General features: G+C 37.0%; 2 protein-coding genes across 2 annotated transcripts; one reads left to right on the top strand and one right to left on the bottom strand.

Moving 5' to 3' along the window:
* The first annotated feature begins 2,856 nt into the window (after positions 1 to 2,856).
* GDPD6 (PLC-like phosphodiesterases superfamily protein) lies at positions 2,857 to 10,424 on the top strand. Its single transcript, XM_088982136.1, has 8 exons — positions 2,857 to 3,112; positions 5,002 to 5,180; positions 5,621 to 5,804; positions 6,167 to 6,241; positions 7,412 to 7,521; positions 7,859 to 8,077; positions 9,312 to 9,467; positions 9,955 to 10,424. Exons 1-8 carry the CDS (start codon positions 3,100 to 3,102, stop codon positions 10,189 to 10,191), a joined length of 1,173 nt encoding a protein of 390 aa, XP_088838262.1. The 5' UTR covers positions 2,857 to 3,099; the 3' UTR covers positions 10,192 to 10,424.
* Positions 10,425 to 17,133: 6,709 nt separating this feature from the next.
* Positions 17,134 to 21,023, bottom strand: LOC148854490 (LRR receptor-like serine/threonine-protein kinase RPK2). Its single transcript, XM_088982134.1, has one exon. It carries the CDS (start codon positions 20,722 to 20,724, stop codon positions 17,311 to 17,313), a length of 3,414 nt encoding a protein of 1,137 aa, XP_088838260.1. The 5' UTR covers positions 20,725 to 21,023; the 3' UTR covers positions 17,134 to 17,310.
* Positions 21,024 to 21,743: the final 720 nt, after the last annotated feature.

Genomic DNA, 21,743 nt, shown 5'->3' with positions numbered 1-21,743 from the left:
AATGTCAGAATTGGATTGGATTCAAACCCAAGATTTGATGATTAGATGCCGATGTAAATGTACCTTGATTTGATTCAAAGCCAATCTGATTGCAGCCGTGGTAGACTGGTAGTTAATGTAAATTGCTTTTTCTAGATAAATTATAACCATGAGGTGTGAAAACAAATTGTTTCTTGAAATAAAATACACAAAACATGTTATTGGCTGTAAATGTGTTTTCTTCCTAAAACTAAAACCAAAAATCATTTTTTTATTTTTTTATTTCTGATTCAGAAAACTTGTTTTTGCTTTAAAGCATACAAATATATATCATCATGAAATTATCTTTCATAAATCATGCAACATCTGTATTTCAATATTGTTTTTTTATAAAAATAGAAATTGTTTTTTTTTTTCATAACAAGATCAACTTATTTTTGCTTCTTAAACTGAAAAAAAAGGAAAACGTTTGTTTCATTTTTTTTTTGAAGTATAAATACAAAATAATATAAAATATAATGTTTTGTACTCTAGATATTTGCATTTATACTCCTTTTTGAAGTCTCAGTTTGGAAGGAATGCAGATATAAATATACATACAGTACAAATACATACAAAATAATACAAAATATAAGATTTTACACTCCACATATTTGTATTTATACTCTTTCTAAACTGAGCAGAAATTACAATTTTAAAAACAAATGAAGACAAAAAATCATTCACATTGAAGAAAACCTCCCAAGTGAATTCTCTGAAGGTGTGATGAAAGCAAGTGAACTGGTGGAAGTAACTAGAGAGTAGTGGTGAAACTGAAAATGATGGTCTAGAAAGAAACATCAAAATGTTATCGCTGATCTCTATTCTGGTTAACAAAAAATGTCATATATAATGCCAATATTGGCATTGGCTTTACGTCCTAGGACATAAAAAGTAAAATTTGAATATTTTAATATCATCAAAATGTGTTTTGCTCTTTAGATCCAATTTATGATTTTTTAATCCAATCAAAGAGTTCATGCATTAAGGAAATACTTTGATGGTTGAAATGGGAGTGCATCACTTGTGATGGGAGATTGGAGTTGGTCCTTACAACCTTTTGCAGCCGTGCATATCATGGTTTTCAAAACCGGACTAAAAAAACTGGAAACCGATTAGGTGATCAGTTTCGATTATCCCAAAATTGGGTTTTTCATAAAAACTGTTGATTTTGGTCAATAAACCGCTGACCCGAGTGGTTAATTGTTTGAATTGTTTGAATCGTTTGAATGATTTTGATCAGTTTTAATTTTTTTTTTGTTAAAATGGGCTGACTGTTCGTCGAAAGGTCAGCCTTCGACCCGATAACCAAACCCTTGCCCGATTCAGTCTCCGGTCATTTTTTTTTTTACGGGAGATATTCGCAATACACATTTACAAGGGACTGAGCAGCTTAGATAAATAAACAAAACTAACTTAACCAGAAAGTCAATTTTGCAGCTCAATGACACTTTTTTTTTTTTGGCTTTATGGGGTTTTCATCAAATATGGCTTCTTGACTTGACTTTTTATGTGGTGTCTATTTTGTTTCGCAAGGTGGGCCCTACATGCATGCTAACAAGACATGTTCATTGTAAAATCCAAAAGAGTTCAAAATTTATTTAAGTTAAAAAATTGACTTTCTAACGAAGCTAATTTTAGTAGCAAATATAAGCACTTCAATGAAAGCTTGAACTCACACCCAAACCAAGTTTGGATCTATTGACTACACAATACATTGTTGGTTACATTCATTCAACTACACATGAGAAATATCTCTTGTACTTTGTAGGCGTTTGGCATGTGAACATTGCATAGTTTTCTCATAAAAACAGTGTTGGGCATGGGCATGTAGAGTTGTAACGAAAAATTGTGCTTATTTTTTGTTTGAAACTGGTGATTGACATATAGGCATTTTATGAGAAAACAATATTAGTTTTGTTTGGTATCAATGTTGGCATCAATGTTTTCAACATTGATTTATATTATCCAACGTCCAACATGATGCCACATCATTACACTGTTGACATCAATACACCATTTTCTTAAAAAACATTGAATTTGGCATTGCTCCATACCACACTTTCTTGATTTCCAATGCGTGATTTATTGCCAAAAAAGATTTCCAATATGTGGTCTAGAATAACCTTTTTTTTTTCTTTTTGAAAAAAAAAAACAATACCAAACATGAGAGTGTTATTAGAAACACTGCTTCTCTGACACCATTTTCTCAGAAAATGGCATCAATGCCAAACACCCACTTTATCTCGCTCTAATATATATCGTTAATGTTTCAGATATATTGATGTGTTAATATTAGATGTAAATTCAATGTTAACACATTAAGAGTTCATTTTGATCACCGTTTTCAAAACCAGACCGAACTGGACGATCAGACCAGAAAAATCGAGAACCTTTCGTTTTCCTCCAAAACCGTGATTTTGATCAACAAACCGCTGAACCGGCCAATTAACCGTTTTGACCGTTTTCCAAATTTTTAATTTTTTTATTTTTTTGTCAGAATGGGTTGGCCATTCGGGTGGCCTGAACGACCAGATCATTCGAACTGATAGACCCCTCACCGGTTTGTTTTTAAAAAACCATGATTTTGATAATAATATTGGAGTTGGGGATTTGAAAAATCACATAAGAATGATGGAAATATTATTTATAATAATTTAATAAAAAGACGTATATAAATTGCATTCGAATATTCCAACAACATCGATAGAAAGAAGTGGTTAAAAATTAAATAAAATTTAATTTAAAAAAGATAAGGAACACTCCTTAAACACTCCAGTCCAACGAATATACCACTAAGATTGTTGATTAAAAAGAACGAATATACCACTAAGATTTGATTCACTATATTCTCGTTTAATCAGAGAAAACCTATGACATGATCACATGACTAATGAGCGCAAGATCCAAATTCGATCAATGGTATATGATCCATGGCGGTGGGGCCGCTTAAACTAGCATTGACTGGCCCACACCCACACCTATATAAGCGAACGCGGAAAGCAATGAAAACAATGGTGGTGGGCGAGGACGTCCGTGAAGGGAGGAGGAGTCAAAGGAAGAAGAGGAAGAGATCAGACCATGAATTCAGTCTGTAAGCATGAACTGAATAGTTACTGAAAACCCTAAACAAATTAGTCTTTCACTTTCTCCACTCTGACTGCCTTTTTCTTGCTTCTTCGCATAATTTTTGGTTGGAGTAGATTCGACCACTTTGATCTGTGCAATGCGGGACTGCTTTCGAGTTGTTGATCTTTTCGTTTGGATCGTTGCTATTCGTATCGATGGTTTTTCGGTCTTTTTTCTTGATGGTGGAATGAGGATTTTGTTTTTCGCAGCTGATTGTTCTTTTTGTAGCTTTTTTTGATCGGTTGGTTATTTTAGTTTTGTAGATATGTTTGTTTGGCTTCAAATTCTCCAATGAAATCTGGATTTATTTATTTTTTTGTCTGTTCTTTTTTTTTTCCTGATTGAAAGGGCTAGCTTTCTGAACAAATTCGGGAAGGTTCCTTCTTATTTCGTGACATTTGGATTTATACGACGGTAAAAGCCGATTACGTACTTGTGTGTAACTGTTGATAGATGGCCTCAAGTGTATGACAGGATATGGTTATAGGTTGTCAACGCCTTGGATTTTCCTATCGTGGCAAATGGTTTCCCTGGAATTACCAGATTCGATGGCGGGTTCATGGTGACTGCCTGTTCTATTTAGGGGACAGGGTAGTTTTTGTATTCACCCGTTTGTTTAGCACAGAAGTTCAATGTATAGTTTCTAGGATTCTTTGATTGTGGAAAAGCTCTTAGTTATTGGTTGCACGATATTTTGGTTGATACTGGATATTGAAATGTTCTGGTTGTAGTGCTATTTTTCATTTTGAAGTTGGAGCATTCTCTTTTTCAACAGGCACTAAAATTTTTGACAGTGGAAAAGGTTAATAGCTTAATAGGTTTGCACCGTATTTTGCTTACTCTGGACATGGAAACGCTTTAGTTGCTGTTCTATGTTTCTTTTTGAAGTTAGAGCATTCCTTCTTACAAGAGATGCTTGTTATTTATTAAGGGGAAGGCATCCTCCCTCACAAGCCAAAAGTACTATTTGTAACCACCAACTACATTTGGCAATAACATGGGCATGGCTCCCATAAAACTGCAGTATTGGGAACTGTTCAATCTATAGGTGGTTACGTAAGAGGTTGCACCAATAAAGAGTTGAGACATACTAGATCATTAACCATCCATTCAAAGACATGGATTTTTATTTCATTATTTGCCTTCTTATCCTTTTCTTTTGTCCAAAAGAACACCTGATGATTACAGTCATTAGCTCAAGTTGATATTTAAGCTATAATATTTCCTTTTGTGCACATAGAATGCAGGTTCCTAACTTCAACATGTGCTTCATGTTTTCTCAAGGCCAGGACTTCAGATTATTCTTCATATTCTTACAATATTCTTTATGGTTATAATGATTAATTCAATACTGAAATTGGATTTTCTGAAGTATTTAAAAGTGAGAAGTGTAGCTAAAGCACAAGAGCATCCTATAGCCTTAGGTGGAAGGCAAGGTTCAGGTATGAACAAAATCAGGTGCTCTTTCTAAAAAAGAAGACAAAAGGAAACTTTTTTTGATAGGTAAAAAAAGGAAACTTTTTTTGATAGGTAAAAAAAGGAAACTTTAATATGCAAATCTAAATTATGTGAAAAAAATATTTCAAAAAATTCTCTTAGTACAACTGATTAAGGGTTTTGTTATTAACATGAAGGTTTTAACATTAAGTCAAAGTCATAAATAGGTGGAATGATTTGATTTTAATGCATCATAGGTACACCCAGCAATATGGTAAATTACATCAAATTCAAGGTTAATCAAAAGATATAAGCATCCATGCTAATGCACACTTCAATTCAGACTTCAGGCAAGGTGCACTTGACAAAATGAACCTCACCTGTGAAGAAAATAATTGGTTCATTTCAAATTTGCAGGGCTTGTCCCATTTGTATTTCTTTTGCTCCTTGAGGAATGTGTTGGAAGGCCTTTTTATCCACTTCCAAGCAAAGTAGCTGAAAGTAATAAACAGCCCCTGCAGACGTTTCGCCCATATAATATTGCACATCGAGGATCAAATGGAGAGTTTCCTGAAGAAACTGCACCAGCATACATGGTAAATATCAATCAAAATGCTGGTTTCATTTGTATGGTTGATGTACTTAGAAGATGCACTCCGTCTCTCTTGTTGTGTTACATGTTTGGTTTAAATATTCATATGGGGATGAGCAATAAATAAGTCATAATCAGTTGCCTTATTAGTCTGAAATGATATACGTTGCTTAATGAGTTTACATAATTAAAGAATGATTTTGTTAAACATATGTAATTGATTTTGTCTGTTAAACAAGTTAATTTGAATTATTGTTTTTTAATATGGTAATGAAATTGCTAAGCTGTCTTTAAAAATTTGAGTGCATTCCTTTTTCTTTATAACCAATGTTAGTTTGTTCTTCCATGCCACAGAAGGATGCATATATACTTTTGTTTGTTTGTTCTTTATCTCTTTACTACTGTAGAAAGAACAGGCTCCTAAAATTTGGTCGGTTCTTGCAGAGAGCTATTGAAGAAGGTGCTGATTTCATAGAAACAGACATTCTTGCCTCTAAAGATGGTGTCCTCATATGCTTTCATGATGTCACCCTTGATGATACAACTGATGTTGCAGAACGTAAGGAGTTCGCAAATCGTAAGAGGACTTATGAAGTCCAAGGGGAGAACATTACTGGCTGGTTCAGTGGTATACAGACAAATGCATATTTCCCTTTTCCTCATGCTTGAGATTATTTTTTCTTCTTTGTAAGGCTAAACCACTAAAGATAAAATCAATTTGTTCTGATGTCAGGTAGTTAATGCGTTTAATTGCATAATCTGTAAATAACGCTTGCTCTTTTTGGGTTTTTAAGTGTAATTAATTTACTGCTACTGTGACACCTTCCATAATATGTGTTTTATCTAATGTTATAATTTATTACCTACTGCTTATATTGTTTTTTCTATAAAAAGTACAAAAGTAAAGCCATTATCCAATGTTGGTCCCAGCTATCCAGGGACCAAAGCTGGTTAGCTAGATAAACTAAATAGCGTTTTGACTATGTGCAGTTGATTTCACACTACAAGAGTTGAAGTCATTAGGAGTGAAGCAGCGGTACAAGTTCCGGGATCAACAATACAATGGTTACTTCCTCTCTGTATAGAACTTAAATCGTTTTCTTGTCTTAATTAAACAGTGGAATATAAGATACTTGAAAAGTGAATCTGTATTTCTGATATGCTGTATGTATTCTGACATATGAAAATGATTAAAACATATCAAGAGCATACTCCAGCTCAATGGTCTGTAGCTTGGACCTTATTTTGATACACATACATAATATGTGCAGTGAATTTGATATCAAATAATTCTATCACCGGCTAAGAAAGATTTCTCTAGATGATGATGATTGCTATAAAAAATGAATACTAAGTGATGATTAATACGATTATTCTCAAGAATGACTGGGGAAGTTATGCCTCCATGATTTAGGTTTAGCAAAGTTTTAATCTCATATATTTTATTTTTGCATTTGCCTTTTCTATTCTTTCAATAATTAATTTACAGAATGATGGTAGAGAGAAAAGAGAAGATACAAAATGTAGAAAGCAGGTGCTTCAGCAGCATACCAGACTAACCAAAGCTGTTACCTCAGCATATAATGCATTCCTTCCTACCCTGATTTGTCAAGCTCATATGCCATGACATCAGCCTCCATTAGAACAAAGCAAGGCAAGATACTAGTGGAAAGTGCTCTAATCTGGACTTAGCAAAGGATATGAGATTGCTTCTAAGGGTCTCTATCCTTTCCATTCTCCTATTGAATGATTAGATTCCTCCCTGTTCTTTTTGATAACCAAATTACATTGGTATCCTATGTACTAGGGCAATAATATGTAGAACATCTGGATAAAAATCAGTCTTTCCTGGTGAACCGCGGTCAGAAAATGGTGATTATAATTTATAACAACTATTCCCTATTCACTTCACCATGACTCCTGTAGTTTCCATGGGCATGTTCCAAATGTTTATTGATCAAGATTGCCTCAAGTATAAAGGCTCTTTTATTCATAGGGCACCTGTACCTCTGGATGTTGGTACGAATCTAATGTGTAGTTTTGATACTCAAGAATATTAGTGGTTACTACATAATTAAAACAAGATTTAGTATAGTACAATAGACATTTTACCAACTTCTTGTTGGTGTCTCATCTTGGTTGCACAATGACACTTGTATTTTAATGCTTGTGCTGTACATTCATTGGTTAGGTGCAGTGGTGGTTACTTTTCTTTTGTTTCAATTTATTATACAGGGAAGTTCTCAATTATTACATTTGAAGAGTACATTTCTATTGCACTAGATGCACCCAGAGTTGTAGGGATCTATCCAGAGATCAAAAATCCAGTATTTATCAATCAGCACGTGAGTAACTCTTCTTGTAAATGTGAATAAGAAATTGTTGGAAGGATGCGGGTTATTTAATATTGAATGGTTTTCAAGGAATGAAGGCATTGTGTTCAGATGCTTCAATTTATAGTCACTAACAGATTTATCTGGTTGAGTGGTTCTATGCTTCTTATTGAGGGGCTTACCCTCAAGAAAATTAGGTTATCCCTGGATGAAACTTTCAGTTTCATTAGAACATTTTTTATTTTCAGACATAATCTTACCACCTTATGAATAATAATTTGGCATGTCATTGTGAGCAAGATTTATAGATATCATGTAAGCATAATGCTAAAGCTTCTATTTTCAACAGGTCAAATGGGCAGATGGGAAGAAATTTGAAGACAAGTTTGTGGATACACTTAAGAAGTATGGATACAAAGGTTCATATATGTCAAAAGATTGGCTGAATCAACCAGCATTTATCCAGTCATTTGCTCCAACGTCACTCATTTACATTTCAAACCTGATAGACTTGCCAAAAATCTTCCTAATTGATGATGTGACTGTGCCAACACAAGACACAAATCAGGTTTTCTATACCTTCTTCTTCTTATTATTATTGATAAGTTATACATTTTCTTATTTAATGGCTCAAAATAGAACAACCATGTTCTCAGTTTTGAAACAACTGGAGTCTGAAGTCAACATGGTTCATAGTTTTCACCACTTTGGGCTGCATGGCTTGCTATATAACTTGCTTTGGACTTTCCACATGATACTAACAATAAAACTTAGATCTGTTTTTGAAGCTTACAAAGTGTAATGCAGAAATGTATGAGATCTTGGAGACATCTACCAACAGGCATAGCCAGCACCCAGCAATTTTTGTAACTGGGGAGAGAGATTGACTCAGTAGTCAGTAAGTGATGCACAAGTTGGTCCAACTGGTCAGGCTAGTGATCTGACCTAAATGGAACTGCTGATATCATCTGTACTGAAAAATAAAAACAGTATGAACCAAATGAAATACACTAAGAGCGAAAAAGTTATTTTTTACCCATTTCAGTGAATTAACTGGCTTTATCTAATGGATTTTTCAGTTCAACTAGCCCACCAGTTCAAAGTTTCAATCCAGTCTAGTATACCTGATATGGGATCAGATCAAACCAATGGGAGGCTAGTCAGCTTAGGTATTAAGGCAATTATAGTCACCCATATAGCAAATATACGAGGGATTAGGACATCTACTGTATTTCCTAGGTAAAAGAATGGATTCCATCAGATAATTCTGAGCATCAGGTCATATTGCATATGGTCCCAAAAAGATTTTACAAATTGTCTGTTTAGTCATTTATAAGGAGAATTTTGGAGCCAGAGATCTCATATAGTCCTCTTTGGTTGTGATCTACTAGACTTTTGCATTGGGTTTTTTTTTTTTGGCAATCTTGCCTAAAATGATAAAAGCATTCTCAATGTAGAGCCATGTTTGAAGATCTCTCTACCTTTATAAAATGTGCTTATGATCATATAATGGAAGAATTCTCCTAGTATTAATGTAAAATAGCAAAACAAACAAAGTTTGAAGGAACAAAAGGGGGATCTGGTATCTGAATGGTTCATTTTGTTAATGTTCATATTCTTAATTTGATTAGCTATGTCAATATACTGGAGATAGTTGGCTATGAAAAAGAAAGGAAAAAGCAAGTTGGTGATTACTGTGATTGCAGTTCCCGGTCTGTTTTTTATTCAATTTGCTTCTTATGATAAAGGTTTCAATTCTATAATTATACCTAATAGCATGGAGTGGCAATTTTTTTGTGCAGTCATACTGGGAGATTACTTCAGATAGTTACTTTGAATTCATAAAGGAGTATGTGGTTGGAATTGGACCCTGGAAGGATACAGTTGTCCCTACAGCTAATAATTATTTGTTAACACCTACTGATCTTGTAGCTAAAGCACATGCGCATGACCTACAGGTGTGCATATCTTCCCACCAGAACTGCAGTCATTGTCTTGATCTCATGTGCGCATTCTTAACAAATGACATTTAGTTGCCGGTCCAAATTTTGTATCAGCCCCTGGATAGACCACAGGTCAAAGGTCTTTTTTTGGAAAGCAATCAGTTGTCAAAATAATAAATAAAACAGTGGAAATGGCATATGGTTATTACTTATTACGGCCTACCAAAGAAGTGCCTTTTTGGGTCTTGATCCTGGCCATCCTAATTAGACCACCTTCCAGTTTGGCAGGAAACAAAAGGCTTGCTCTATATTTGATGATCATAAGTCATAACAGAACAACCGTTGCATCAATTTAAGATGTTTGGTATATGGTTGAAGCAATTTTGTCCAGTTTTTGTGCACCGGCTATTCTTTTAGGTGTTTTCTGGCTAATTGCACCTTATTAAAGGTGCGGTCTGAAAGGGCTTGATAGGAGGAAGTTCTAACAATGATTCCATTTCAGGTGCACCCATACACGTACAGGAATGAGAACATGTTCTTACATTTCAACTTTCATCAAGACCCATATGCAGAGTATGATTACTGGATAAATACCATTGGAGTCGATGGACTCTTCACAGACTTCACAGGGAGCCTACATAATTTTCAGGAATGGGCCTCTCCCTCTCCCAGTGACGGCAATGCAACCAAGTTATTACATAAGATTGCATTGATGATCTCCACCTATAGAAAAGTTTGAACAAATATCTGTCTCTTGATTGTAAGTTCTATGCTAGTTATGTTCCACATTAAGTTGCTAGTCTATTTATAGGATAGCTTCATTTTCTCTTTTTCCATTGCTGGTAGAATTTTGTTATTCAATGTTCAGAAAGCAGTCTGTAAAGTTACTTGCAGCTTGAAAAGCAACTACTATTTCAGTATCTGACATTCTGTTTCCTTGAAATAATGCAATTTCAAACGTAATTCCTTCGAGAGTTGGTTTCTCTAAATATGAAGAGAACAAATTTCAGACTTGGAAAGGCATAGCAGCAGTGCATCACAGCAGACCATCAGATTTTGAACAGAAAGGGTTTAATACTAGTATAAACAGTGTTTGCATCCCTGATCAGTAGTGCAGCACAGCAGACTTGGAAAGGCATATCAGTTCACAACCCTGATTACCGATTAACAGTGTTTGCATCCGCCACTTCCTAAAGAGGATAGAAGAGGAGGGGAAAAGAAACGGAAGATTGTGCATGCCTTGTCAAAATCTATGTATTTCCCGGACAAATGAGTAAAATATGAGGAGCAAGCTTGTATTTGGAGCTACAAGACGGATTTTTAAGGCATCGATTACCTGAGGTGATCTTTGGTACCGTGGTGGTTTGTACCTGAATAAACAGTTGAATGACCTCGTTCTTAGTTCACATCTTTTGTGGCAGTGTGACCATCAAAAGATCCGGTAGTGGAGAGATATATTCTGTTTTATCACATACTAGCAAAGATGGATATGCACCATTTTTTTTATATGATGTGATGAGTATGCACCATTGAATACCCACAAGTCCTACCTCCAAAGCAAAGGTTCTCTTTCTTATTTTGTGCTTCTAGAACCATTAGATCTACAATCTAGATGCTATTCTGTGTAATTAGTGAGCCAATCATTAAAAAACATTTATTTTTAAGGTTGATCATTTCGATGAGAGATCAGGGAGGGTGGGCCTTGGCGCAAGGTTGGATTGCCCCATTGTGACTTGGGTTATCAGGGTTCAAATCTTGGAAACAACCTCCTTGTATATGCAAGGGTATGACTGTGTACATTTGCCCCTTCCAAAATCCTAGATTAATAGGATTCTTGTGCACTTGGGGGTATTTTGTAGTATGGATGAGAAATTGGTGGATGTGGATTAGTCCACACCACACCTTGTGGTAGGGACCAATCCACACCATACCAAGTCTACAGTTCTAAATTGTAGATAAAATGTGTGGATTGGACTAGTCCACACCCATGGTGGTGTTCTGTAGGTGCACATTTTTTTATTCCATGTATCTCATATACATTTTATGGGAGATCTACACAATCGATCATAAATGTCTAATTTTTGCATTTTATATGGTAAATAAATTGAAAAAAAATGCATCAATATATTCGCAAAAATTGCATTTTTTAAATAATTTTAAATATTAAAAAAATAAAAATATTATTTTATTGATAAAATATAAAAAAATAAAATTTAAAAATTATAGATTATAAAAAAATTAAATAAAATGAGAGTAATTGGACCAATGTAACGTAGGTGCATTACACTGAAATCTTTTCACAAACTGTCCACATCATAATGTGGACGATCCACGAGAAAATACTATGGATGAGAAATTGGGGTGTGTAACCCATCCCTATCCACGTTATTCTGTGGACGGGGACCATCTACACATACCAGAACACTATATCTTACCATGGGCATGACCAAAATGGTCTCGTCCATGATATTTACACACTATCGAACGCCACCTAAGCTACCCATTGGATGAGAGATCACTAGATCAACATGGTAATGATGCATGAGCGAAAGAGTGAATATTAGAATTTTATGTATTTTTGGATATTAGGGGTATTTTTGTCGTTTTTGATTTTTTGTGGGGTCCAATAACAGGGTTTGATTGTCAAGTTGTAGTTTGTTTATGTTTAAAATTTTAGTCATTACATAAGTAGGATTAAAGTTATTGAGTCTTCTTTGAATTGAAGTAGGATATAACAACTTAGTTTGAGTCCTAATAGGATTGTTGAGTCTAATAGTGTGACTCTTAGGATTATTATGAGTTTAGCGTCTAAAACATGTATAGACGTTTTACACAAAGGTAAAGAAATATGTTTGAGTTTTCTTTAGCTTATGCTAGCTATGGGGAGTGATTCCCATGCCCTAAAGTCATTCTAGGCACCTTGTGAATGATTCTAAGTATTTTCTCTCTTCTTTCTCTCCCTATTTTCTCTCTAATCGTTACAGCCATGAATAGCCATAAAACTCTGATCAAGAAAACCATTCAACATTCTCTAAGGACTAGAATTGAGCTGGTCCTACATCAGTTGGTATCAGAGCTAATGGTTTTTTCACTATGTTCTCACAAAGTGACTGATTCTATAGGTTTGGGGTATCTTCTAGACAATCTTATGGGTCTACAATCAATGATTATTGGATTTCTGAACCATATGAAGGGTCTTTGGTTTACTTATTTGAGAAGATGGTGGAAGAAAACAGATCTAATAATGTTGGCTATGGGAATAAGGTTTTCAAACATGTTAGAAGATAAAGGAAAATATCAGATTTCAAAGGAAATGATAATCCACAAGCATTTTTTTTATTGGGTTGCTGAACTAGAAGAATAATTTGATTGGCATGATGTATTTGACAAACAAAGGATTAGATTTGCATGAATGAAGCCGATGAGTCATGCTAAAGTATGGAGAACTCTTGAGCAACAATTAGAAAATAGAAGTGATGATCCAATTAGTACATGGGTAGAGATGAAGAGGTATTTGCAAGAGAAGTATATTCCACTAAACTTCCATGATGATCTATATATGGAGTTGACTAATTTTGAGCAAAAGAATAAATATAGGTTACAATAAAGAACTTGAAGTCAATGGAAAGAAGGTACAAAGTTGAAAAGAAAGTAGATGATTCCTTGCAAGTTTATGCTTATCCTAGAGTTGAAGTTGAGGATGAAGCTAAAGAAGAAGAATTTCAAGCTTTAGGAGTTGTAGATATTAAAAATCAAGAGGGTGCAGGCCAAGAAAAAACAAAAATTATTCAAGTTTCTGACGCCCATGATCAGCTTGAGGCTAATGATCAAGAAAAAATAGAAGTTGAGCAAGCTAAAGAAATTCAGGTGCAAGATACAAATGTGTTGATTGTAGTATATCCTAGTAAGGAAGTAGGGAACTTTACCTTTCAAGTTCAGTTAGAACCAATTCAAGAATTACAACTTGACATAGCACAAGTTCCACCAACATTAACAATGGAAGGAGTCCTAGAGATTGTTGAAGAACTAAGGATAGCAGAACACATAGAGACAGTGATTCCTAAACTAGAGGTTGAAGGAAAAGTTCCAAAAGTTGCAGTTGAGAGTTTGGATAAGCAAGGGGAAGGTTCATCACAACCGCTGGTTGATGAATCAAGTGTTCAAGAAACCAATGTTATTGGTGATTTAACAAAGATGGTTATGGAGGGCAGTGTTTCATAAATACACTTATTTCAAGATCCTTCTCTAGTTCTGTGTATGGCATCTACTCTACAGTCCAAGCGTGTAACTGTAGGAAGCTTTTTGTAATTGGGGCATATCAACTTTTCATCCTCAAGTTTTTCAATACTTGAGGATGATTTTTTTTGAACCAGGGGAGAATGGTGCAGGAGATGAAGAGACAAAATTAGAATTTTATGTATTTTTGTATTTTTGGACAATAGGTATTTTTGCCAATTTTGCAATTTTTTATGGGGTTCAATAATAGGGTTTGATTGTCTAGTTATAGTTTGTTTATGTTTAAAATTTCAGTGTCATTGCATAAGTAAGATTAGAGTTATTGAGTTTTCTTTGAATTGAAGTAGGATATGACAGCTTAGTTTGTGTTCTACTAAGATTATTGAGTCTAACAGTTTGACTCTTGGGATTATTATGAATTGAGTCCATAAATATGTATAGACCTTTTACACAAAGGCAATGAAATATATAGAGTTTTCTTTAACTTATGCTAGCTATGCTGAATAATTCCCATGCCCTAGAGTGATTCTAAGCACCTTGTGAATGATTCAAAGTACTTTCTCTTATTCCTTCAATAAGTTGTTACAACCATCAACAGCCATAAAACTCTCATCAAGAAAACCATTCAACATTATCTAAGGATTAGAACTGAGCTTGTCCTACATCAGGTAGAGTGGTATCACATTAAATATAAGCATTTCATTTAAGCATTTCAAGTACCAATGGTAATACCAAATACAATACTGCTCAAACACTCATTCAAAACCTAGCCAACATAAGTACCAACATCCGTATCCATTGTCTCCCTAAAAGTTCGAGCCTGAACCTGAAGTGTTACCGCAACCTGAAACTTGCTGCATGTTCTAAGTTAGGGCTGAAACCTATCCAACAACCGGCCTAACGGTGTCCCATTAATTTTATTTAACCTACAATGATACCATTAACAAGAACCCTCATCGGTCTTGCGTTGTGTTCCGTGGCCCAGAAGCGATGACAGACGAATAACGAAGCCAGCTTACCTATTTGCACACCCAACTGGATAAAGCAACTTGCAACGTTTTCATGCACTGTACGTAGGAACACCACCCTCGCGAATGACTGATTCAGAGTTCAAACCATCTACAAGCCAACGGAGGAACCGGGTTGAGTGACAAATTCAATTTTAACCATGGTTTTCAAAACCGGACTGGATCAGACGGTCAGACCAGAAAAACTGAAAACCGGTCACTTGACCGGTTTTATTTTCCCCAAAACCGTTGATTTTGGTCAGCAAATCGCTGAATCGACCAATTAACAGTTTGAACAGTTTTGATTGTTTTTTAATATTTTTTTATTTTTTGTCAAAATGGGCCGGTCGTTTAGATCGAATGATTGGATCTTTTGAACCGATAACTGGAGCCTTAACCGGTTCATTTTTAAAAACCATGATTCTAACAAACTACGTGTGAGTGTGAATAGTAGGGCTGCAACTTTTGTTGAGTTTGAAAAAGTGAGATTAGGTTGGATTAAAAATTTGGGTTAGTGTTAGGGTTGAAAAATATGAAACCATTTAATTTTGAGTTGGTTAGGGTTGAGGCATTGACCAACTCAAACTTAACTTCTTATTTGGATGTACAAACATCATATAAACATGTGTTTAGATATGTATATATATATATATATATATATATATATATATATATAGGGGCGGAGGTAAGATTTTTTTATTGGTAGGGGCCAAAGCATAATAAGCATAGATAGGGGAGGCCAAAAGATAGAAAATATGCATAGAAGGGGCAAAATATATGTGAAATTTAAATGGCTATTATAGGGAATTTCAAGGCATAGGGGGGCCATGGCTCCCCTCTGCCACCCCCTGGCTCCGCCCCTGTATATATACATCTTTTATGGACACTTTGAACCAGATACATCTTTTATTTTTAGCTTTTATTTCAAAATTTCACAGAAAACCTTGTTTTTATGTTATTTAACTATTAAAAAAGAGCTTTCAGAAAAATCTTTAAAAAGGGGTATTAATATGGTACCCCAAAGATATGATACTATACTCTCTACCTTGGTATTGGGGTCTGGAGGAGGAATACCCGTCATGTAGACACTACTGAAAAATGCTTTATATATATATGTATGAATTTTTCCTGCAAGTATTTGTGTTTATAAATGTGTGTATGTATTTGATGTATATTGTATGTCAAAATTTTAAAGGCAATTTTTTTAAAACATGATAACTATGTTCCCTTACACGCAATAATGCTCAAATTAAATTAACCTGAACCCATGAATCTGAAAAATAAGAACATTTGGGTAAAAGTAGTGAAATCAGACCAACCCAAACCCAACATGAAGTTTTAGGATTGAGTTTGGATTAGGATTGGGGATTCAACAACTAGGATTGGCTTAGAATTGACCTCAACTCGATCTAACCAGGCCCAACTTAAACCCCTAGTGAGAAATCTACAAATGGCTTACATGAATAACATGTTCCATCAATATCCCCATCCTGGGAATGGAGATTTTTTGCCAACAAAATACATGCCAACCCTCTACCAACTTAATCCAACACGGGACATGTCATTATGAGACTGGGACCTGCCATAAAAGTGGGATCCGCCATGTTTGAGATGTGCAGTGTAAATGATATTGGTAGAGGATTTGGAACGTATTTTGTTGGCAGGTGATCCGGGCCTTCAATTTCTCTAAGTGGTGAGAAGAAGTGGCCTCTGCCAATCACATATTTCTTCGTGATCTGAACATCCCCCATTAGGAATTTTGAAAAGGAAAAAGGGAGTAGTACAGTGGCGTTGCAATTTTATGATAAATGCAGTGGTGTTTTGTTGTCATTGCATTTTTTGTCGATAAAAAATTTATAATAGAGATTTTTTTACCTTAAATGTTTTGAATTGATCAATACAGACCAATATTTCTACCTAAAACAACAAATTGACATCTCACACATGCATTTTTCTACTTAAAATGAATGATAGTCATATATGACATGGCGTCACATATATCAACTCAAAACGCTAACACCACTGACTGAAGAAAGGCAATATTGCCAAAAGCTAGTTATGGGGCAAAGATTCACCGAAACCACGTCCTTGAGAGTAATCCGTATTAGCTTCCCAATACACCCCTACAGGGGTTGTATCGGGCCAGCCACTGGTTCAGAGGGTAGTCGGGCCTTAAACCAGCCCGAATCGATTTAAAAAAAAATAAAAAAAGTAAAACATAAAAAAAAGCACCGACACAGGCCGATACTGCCCGTGTCGATATTTAGAACCTTGATTCTTCAAAGTTTAGCTTTTCATCTTAACTGGAGGAAAATGAAAATGAACTGACGTACAAATGCGCAACAGAGTTGTAAAAATTTGTCCATTAAGATTTAAGAGGTCGGAAATCTGCATTCTTCTGCAGATTCATTTAGCAGGGTTTCCCCTCAGAGAAGAGATTTGAAAAATAGCTGTGGAAATATATTACAAAAAAGGAATAAATACAACTCAGAAACCAAATCTCAGGGGATGCCAACAATTGGGACTGAGTGCAAGAGCACGAATTACAACTCAATTTTTACCTTCTAAAATGTCAAACGAATGTTAAAATCAAATTATGATGACCTGTTACCTAGCTAGCATGAGGGTGGCTGTAGTTGTTTCAACCGCTGAACGACTTGCTTCATTGTAGGCCTGATCGACAATGAATCAACAGTACACATAACAGCCAAGTGCAATGTCTCTACCAAATTATCATGGGGGCCTGAATCCCATAGACCTGCAGTGAAGAATTCCTTAGCCCTGCCTTGTCGCAGAAGCATGCATCCCCAGGCAACGATATTGAAACCATTCCCATAAGAAGAAAAGGATGGGTCCAGTGCTTTCTTATCTGAGATCAATTCCATGAGTACCACACCATAGCTGTAGACATCGGCCTTGTCAGATACACGGCAAGTCATTGCATACTCAGGGGCGACGTATCCAAATGTTCCTGCTACACCAGTAGTTGCATGGGTTTCAGAAGTCCCCAGAAGCCTGGCCAACCCAAAATCAGATAGATAGGCATTATAGTCATTGTCCAACAATATATTGCTGGGCTTGACATCGCGGTGGAGAACGCGTGGCACACACTGATCATGTAGATATGCAAGTGCACGGGCTATGTCTAAAGCAATCTTGTGTAGTATCCTCCAATCGACAGCCCTTTTGGACCTTTCCTGTATAAATTTCTCCAAATTTCCACCAGGTAAATAATTGTATATCAGGAACATCTCTGATTCACTTGCATGGTAACCTATCAAAGTGACAAGATTCTGATGACGCATCCTCCCTAGGATTTTGATCTCTGCATGGAATTGTTGAACACCTTGGAAACGTCCAACTGAAAGCCTCTTTATGGCCACTAGAACTCCAGGAGAGATCTCAGCCTTGTAAGTGGCCCCGAAACCTCCACTCCCTATGCAATTGCTTGCATTGAAACTACCTGTGGCCCGCACAACATTTTCATAAGTCAGTGGAACTCCAATGTCAGTGAATACTGTCACCTCCTTTCTCCCAGCTGCTCGGATCCTGGACCTTGGGGCACACTTTCTGGTGTATATGAAGAGAACAATAAGAGCTAAAAGAACAGAAACAATGGCTGATGCAGAAGCTATTGATGCAATCTCAATAGAATTGAATCCACTTCCCTTGACCACACTTCCTGGTGGAGGAGATGTATAATTTAGTGGATCCTCGTTTCTTCCCTGCTGATCTGAAGACGAACCAGTTAGAGAAAATATATGGCAAGACTGAAGAAAAGGGTTCCCAAGGACACTGCTGCATTTGATTAAATTATCATTCAATGGAATAGGCCCAGACAAATTATTGAAGGACACATTGAATTGATCAAGTGATGTCACATTAGCCAAACCAGGTGGGATCTGCCCAGAGAGTCTATTGTTGTTGAGAAGAAGATGAGTTAGGTTCTCCAAGGTCACCAAATCTTTTGGAATCTCACCTAAGAGTGAATTTGAAGAAAGGTCCAACACTTCCAAGGACCGCAACTGCCCCAAGCTGGAAGGGATGTTGCCAGTCAGGTTGTTACCAGCCAAAGAGAGATACTTCAGACCCTTTACATGACCAAGACACTCTGGAATCTGACCTTGCAACTGGTTCCAACCCCAGTAAAGACTAACCATAGAATACAGATCCTCAATAGTCTGGGGTAATGAACCAGTAATTTGGTTCCTCGAGGCATCCAAAAGCATTAGAGAGCTGCACATTGTACCAATGTTCTCAGGAATTTGACCAGACATCCTATTGTTGCTGACATTAGCGATCATTGCATTCAAACCATCACACTTCTCAAACAGGTTTCCCGGGAATGGTCCTGTCAGCTTATTCCCACCAGCAAGAAACACATACACAGTTTGCTTCCCTATTCTTCCAGGTGCAAGTGGCAAGGATGGGAGGGTACCAGTGAAGTTATTCATACCGAAGTTGTGAAAAACGGCAAGACTGCCACTAGCTCCAAGAGATGGCAAGGGACTTCTAGTCCGAGTTCTACTTGTGAAAAAGGACGAGTACGCAGTGGATGAGTCATAAGCATTCAACAAGGGTATCCGGGGACAAAGACTACCTTGGTTGAATGTAGGGATGGATCCTGACAAGAGGTTATCACTTGCATCAAATACGGTCATACAAGGAACTGGAAGGTTTCCATCAAGCACTCCCGTCAGCTTGTTTGAGCTCAAATCAAGAAAATGAAGATTCTTGCAGCGTCGAAGCAAATTTGGGAACTCTCCAGTGAAGAAGTTCTGAGCCAAGTTAACCATTTCCAAGCTGTTGCAAGCACCCCAGTCGCTAGGAATGTTGCCCTCGAGCGTTGCTCTTGGAGCCCAAATAATTCTGAGCTTTGGGAGGTTTACAATTTCAGCAGGGATGCCACCTTGAAAATAATTGAAATCATCATAAGCAGGACTAGACAGACCCAACGAAGTCGCCCCAGTTAGATTTTTCACGTCTGTCAGGGGATCATAGAGATTTGAGAGAACGACGACGGACAATTCGACACAGCCACCAAGTTCTGAAGGTATAGTTCCGCTAAGACTGTTCCTCGACACATCAAGCACTTGAAGCTTCAGAAGCCGGCCAAACTCAGGATGAACGGTTCCTTCCAACATATTGGAAAACAACAGCAGAGACCGCAACTGGTTGCAATTCGCCAGACTAAGTGGAATGACATCGACCAGTAAATTTGCAGAAAGATCAAGATGTTCAAGATTCCGACAGTTGCTTCCAAGCTCAGCAGGAATAGACCCACCCAGACGATTAAGAGATAAGTAAAGCCCCTTTAACTCCGAAAAACTGCCAATAAACTGAGGGATCGTCCCATTCAGTCCATTAGCAGCTAAGTTCAAAATCTGCAAGCCCACACAGTTAGAAAGCGAGGTAGGAATCTCCCCCGCAAGCTTATTGAAACCGAGATTAAGGACCCGCAACCTCCTCAGGCCTCCAAATTCAAGGGGCAAGGTTCCAGAGAGCGAATTTCCCTCGAGATCAAGCACTTCCAACTTCTGCAATCTCCAGATTTCAAGAGGAATCTCACCGGTGAAATCGTTGAACGGCAACGACAAAACCCTAAGCTCAGTGAGCTTCGCGATAAGTGGCGATAGCTTTCCCCCCAATTTTCCACCGCCACCGGAACAACTCCTGATTCCAAACCCATAAAGCGGAAACTGAGAAATCTTGGAACAAGAGAAAGCTTCCGAATTACCTCCGACGCTGTTGCCATCTCCGCCTCCCGTTATATTGAGAGCTAGAACCCTCGATTTGGAGTCGCAGAAGACGCCAAACCAAGAACAGTGATCAGAAGGACCAGCACCGCCACCAGAACTCCACCCGGAGAGAAGCCCTGAAGGATCCGAGACAGAGTTCTTGAACTGAAGTAGCACTGCTTTATCGGAATCAACCGCATCAGCGGAAGAGAATGAGAAAATCCAGAACAGAAATAACACATGGAGGATCTCACGAAGCGAACGCCATCTTATCCGAGAGAACAACCGCATTATCTCTCAATTGAAATAACAAAAGCTGACAAAAACCCTAACCTCCAAGACCTCCAAAAAAGAAAACCTCCCTCTCCCTCTCTCTCTCTCTCTCTCTAGAAAGAGAGGAATTCAAGTTGCAGAGCAGCTGAAGATAATTTTTGCTTCCCGAAACCCTAACCCTAGTCTGTGAAGAAAATAGAGAAAATTAGAAAAACAGAAAAAAAAAGGGGGGGAAATTTACATGTTCTTTAGAAAAACGCGTTTTTTTCCCCTTTCAGTCCACTGCTGCTTCTCTTCCTGTTCTTCTTCCCAATCTTTTGTTTTTCTTTTTTTCCTCCGCTTTTGTTTTTTTTACTTCTGTGGCGGGGTCCACTAGACTTCCCCAGTAACAAGTGGGGCCAGACTGGCTATTACCAGTCAATTGATGCATCACCCCGTCAACGTTTAGTGGCTTTACCGGCTAGACTGACCGGATAAAGGATTCCCCTAGGTTTTGCACACGTGGCCTTTTTATATGGGTCCACGTGAGTTATCTGCCCGAAAAATTCTGCAGTTGGATTGTTTTGCCAGTGCAGTGCTTGATGCTTGATTAGGGGCCTTTGCTAAAAAACACTGGGGGTGTGACAATCGCCCTATTTTTATTTAACGTACGTATGACGAAAGCTTTGTTACTCGTGGCCTTTTTATAAATAATCGATGAAGTGGCTGAATGACTTATTTATTAAAAGACAAAATAATAAGTCATTCAGTTCAATCATTTGAGCAATTATCCAACGGCCATAAGTCGTCCATACATGAGATATCACACTTCCCATTCTCAACACGACCCCACCTATATCACCGCTGTTGTATACCCGACTAATACCCCCAATTAAATACGGACACGTCAGTCGTTTGTTCAATTTCGTAATATCATGTGATGTGATCTGCTTTCTAGTCGGGTCAGTTGAGCATGAATTGACATTTATTTGAACCCGGTCCAGCCAACTAGCAACCCAAAAATTTCCACTCCAATTATCATGTAGGCCGACGATGAT

Source organism: Nelumbo lutea, chromosome 4 (genome assembly GCF_056320005.1).
Source record: "Nelumbo lutea isolate HS-2025 chromosome 4, American lotus-T2T, whole genome shotgun sequence".
Taxonomy (NCBI): domain Eukaryota; kingdom Viridiplantae; phylum Streptophyta; class Magnoliopsida; order Proteales; family Nelumbonaceae; genus Nelumbo; species Nelumbo lutea.
Note: the sequence above shows the minus strand (reverse complement) of the source record. Positions and strands in the feature narration are given on the sequence as shown.

What these genes read in the sequence shown, in the direction of transcription:
- GDPD6 (XM_088982136.1), top strand. An exon ending in CATTACTGGCTGGTTCAGTG is followed by an intron (nt 5,805 to 6,166) that starts GTATACAGACAA and finishes GACTATGTGCAG; the next exon opens with TTGATTTCACACTACAAGAG. An exon ending in CAACACAAGACACAAATCAG is followed by an intron (nt 8,078 to 9,311) that starts GTTTTCTATACC and finishes TTTTTTGTGCAG; the next exon opens with TCATACTGGGAGATTACTTC.
- LOC148854490 (XM_088982134.1), bottom strand. Translation starts at nt 20,724, where the DNA reads ATGCGGTTGTTCTCTCGGATAAGATGGCGTTCGCTTCGTGAGATCCTC.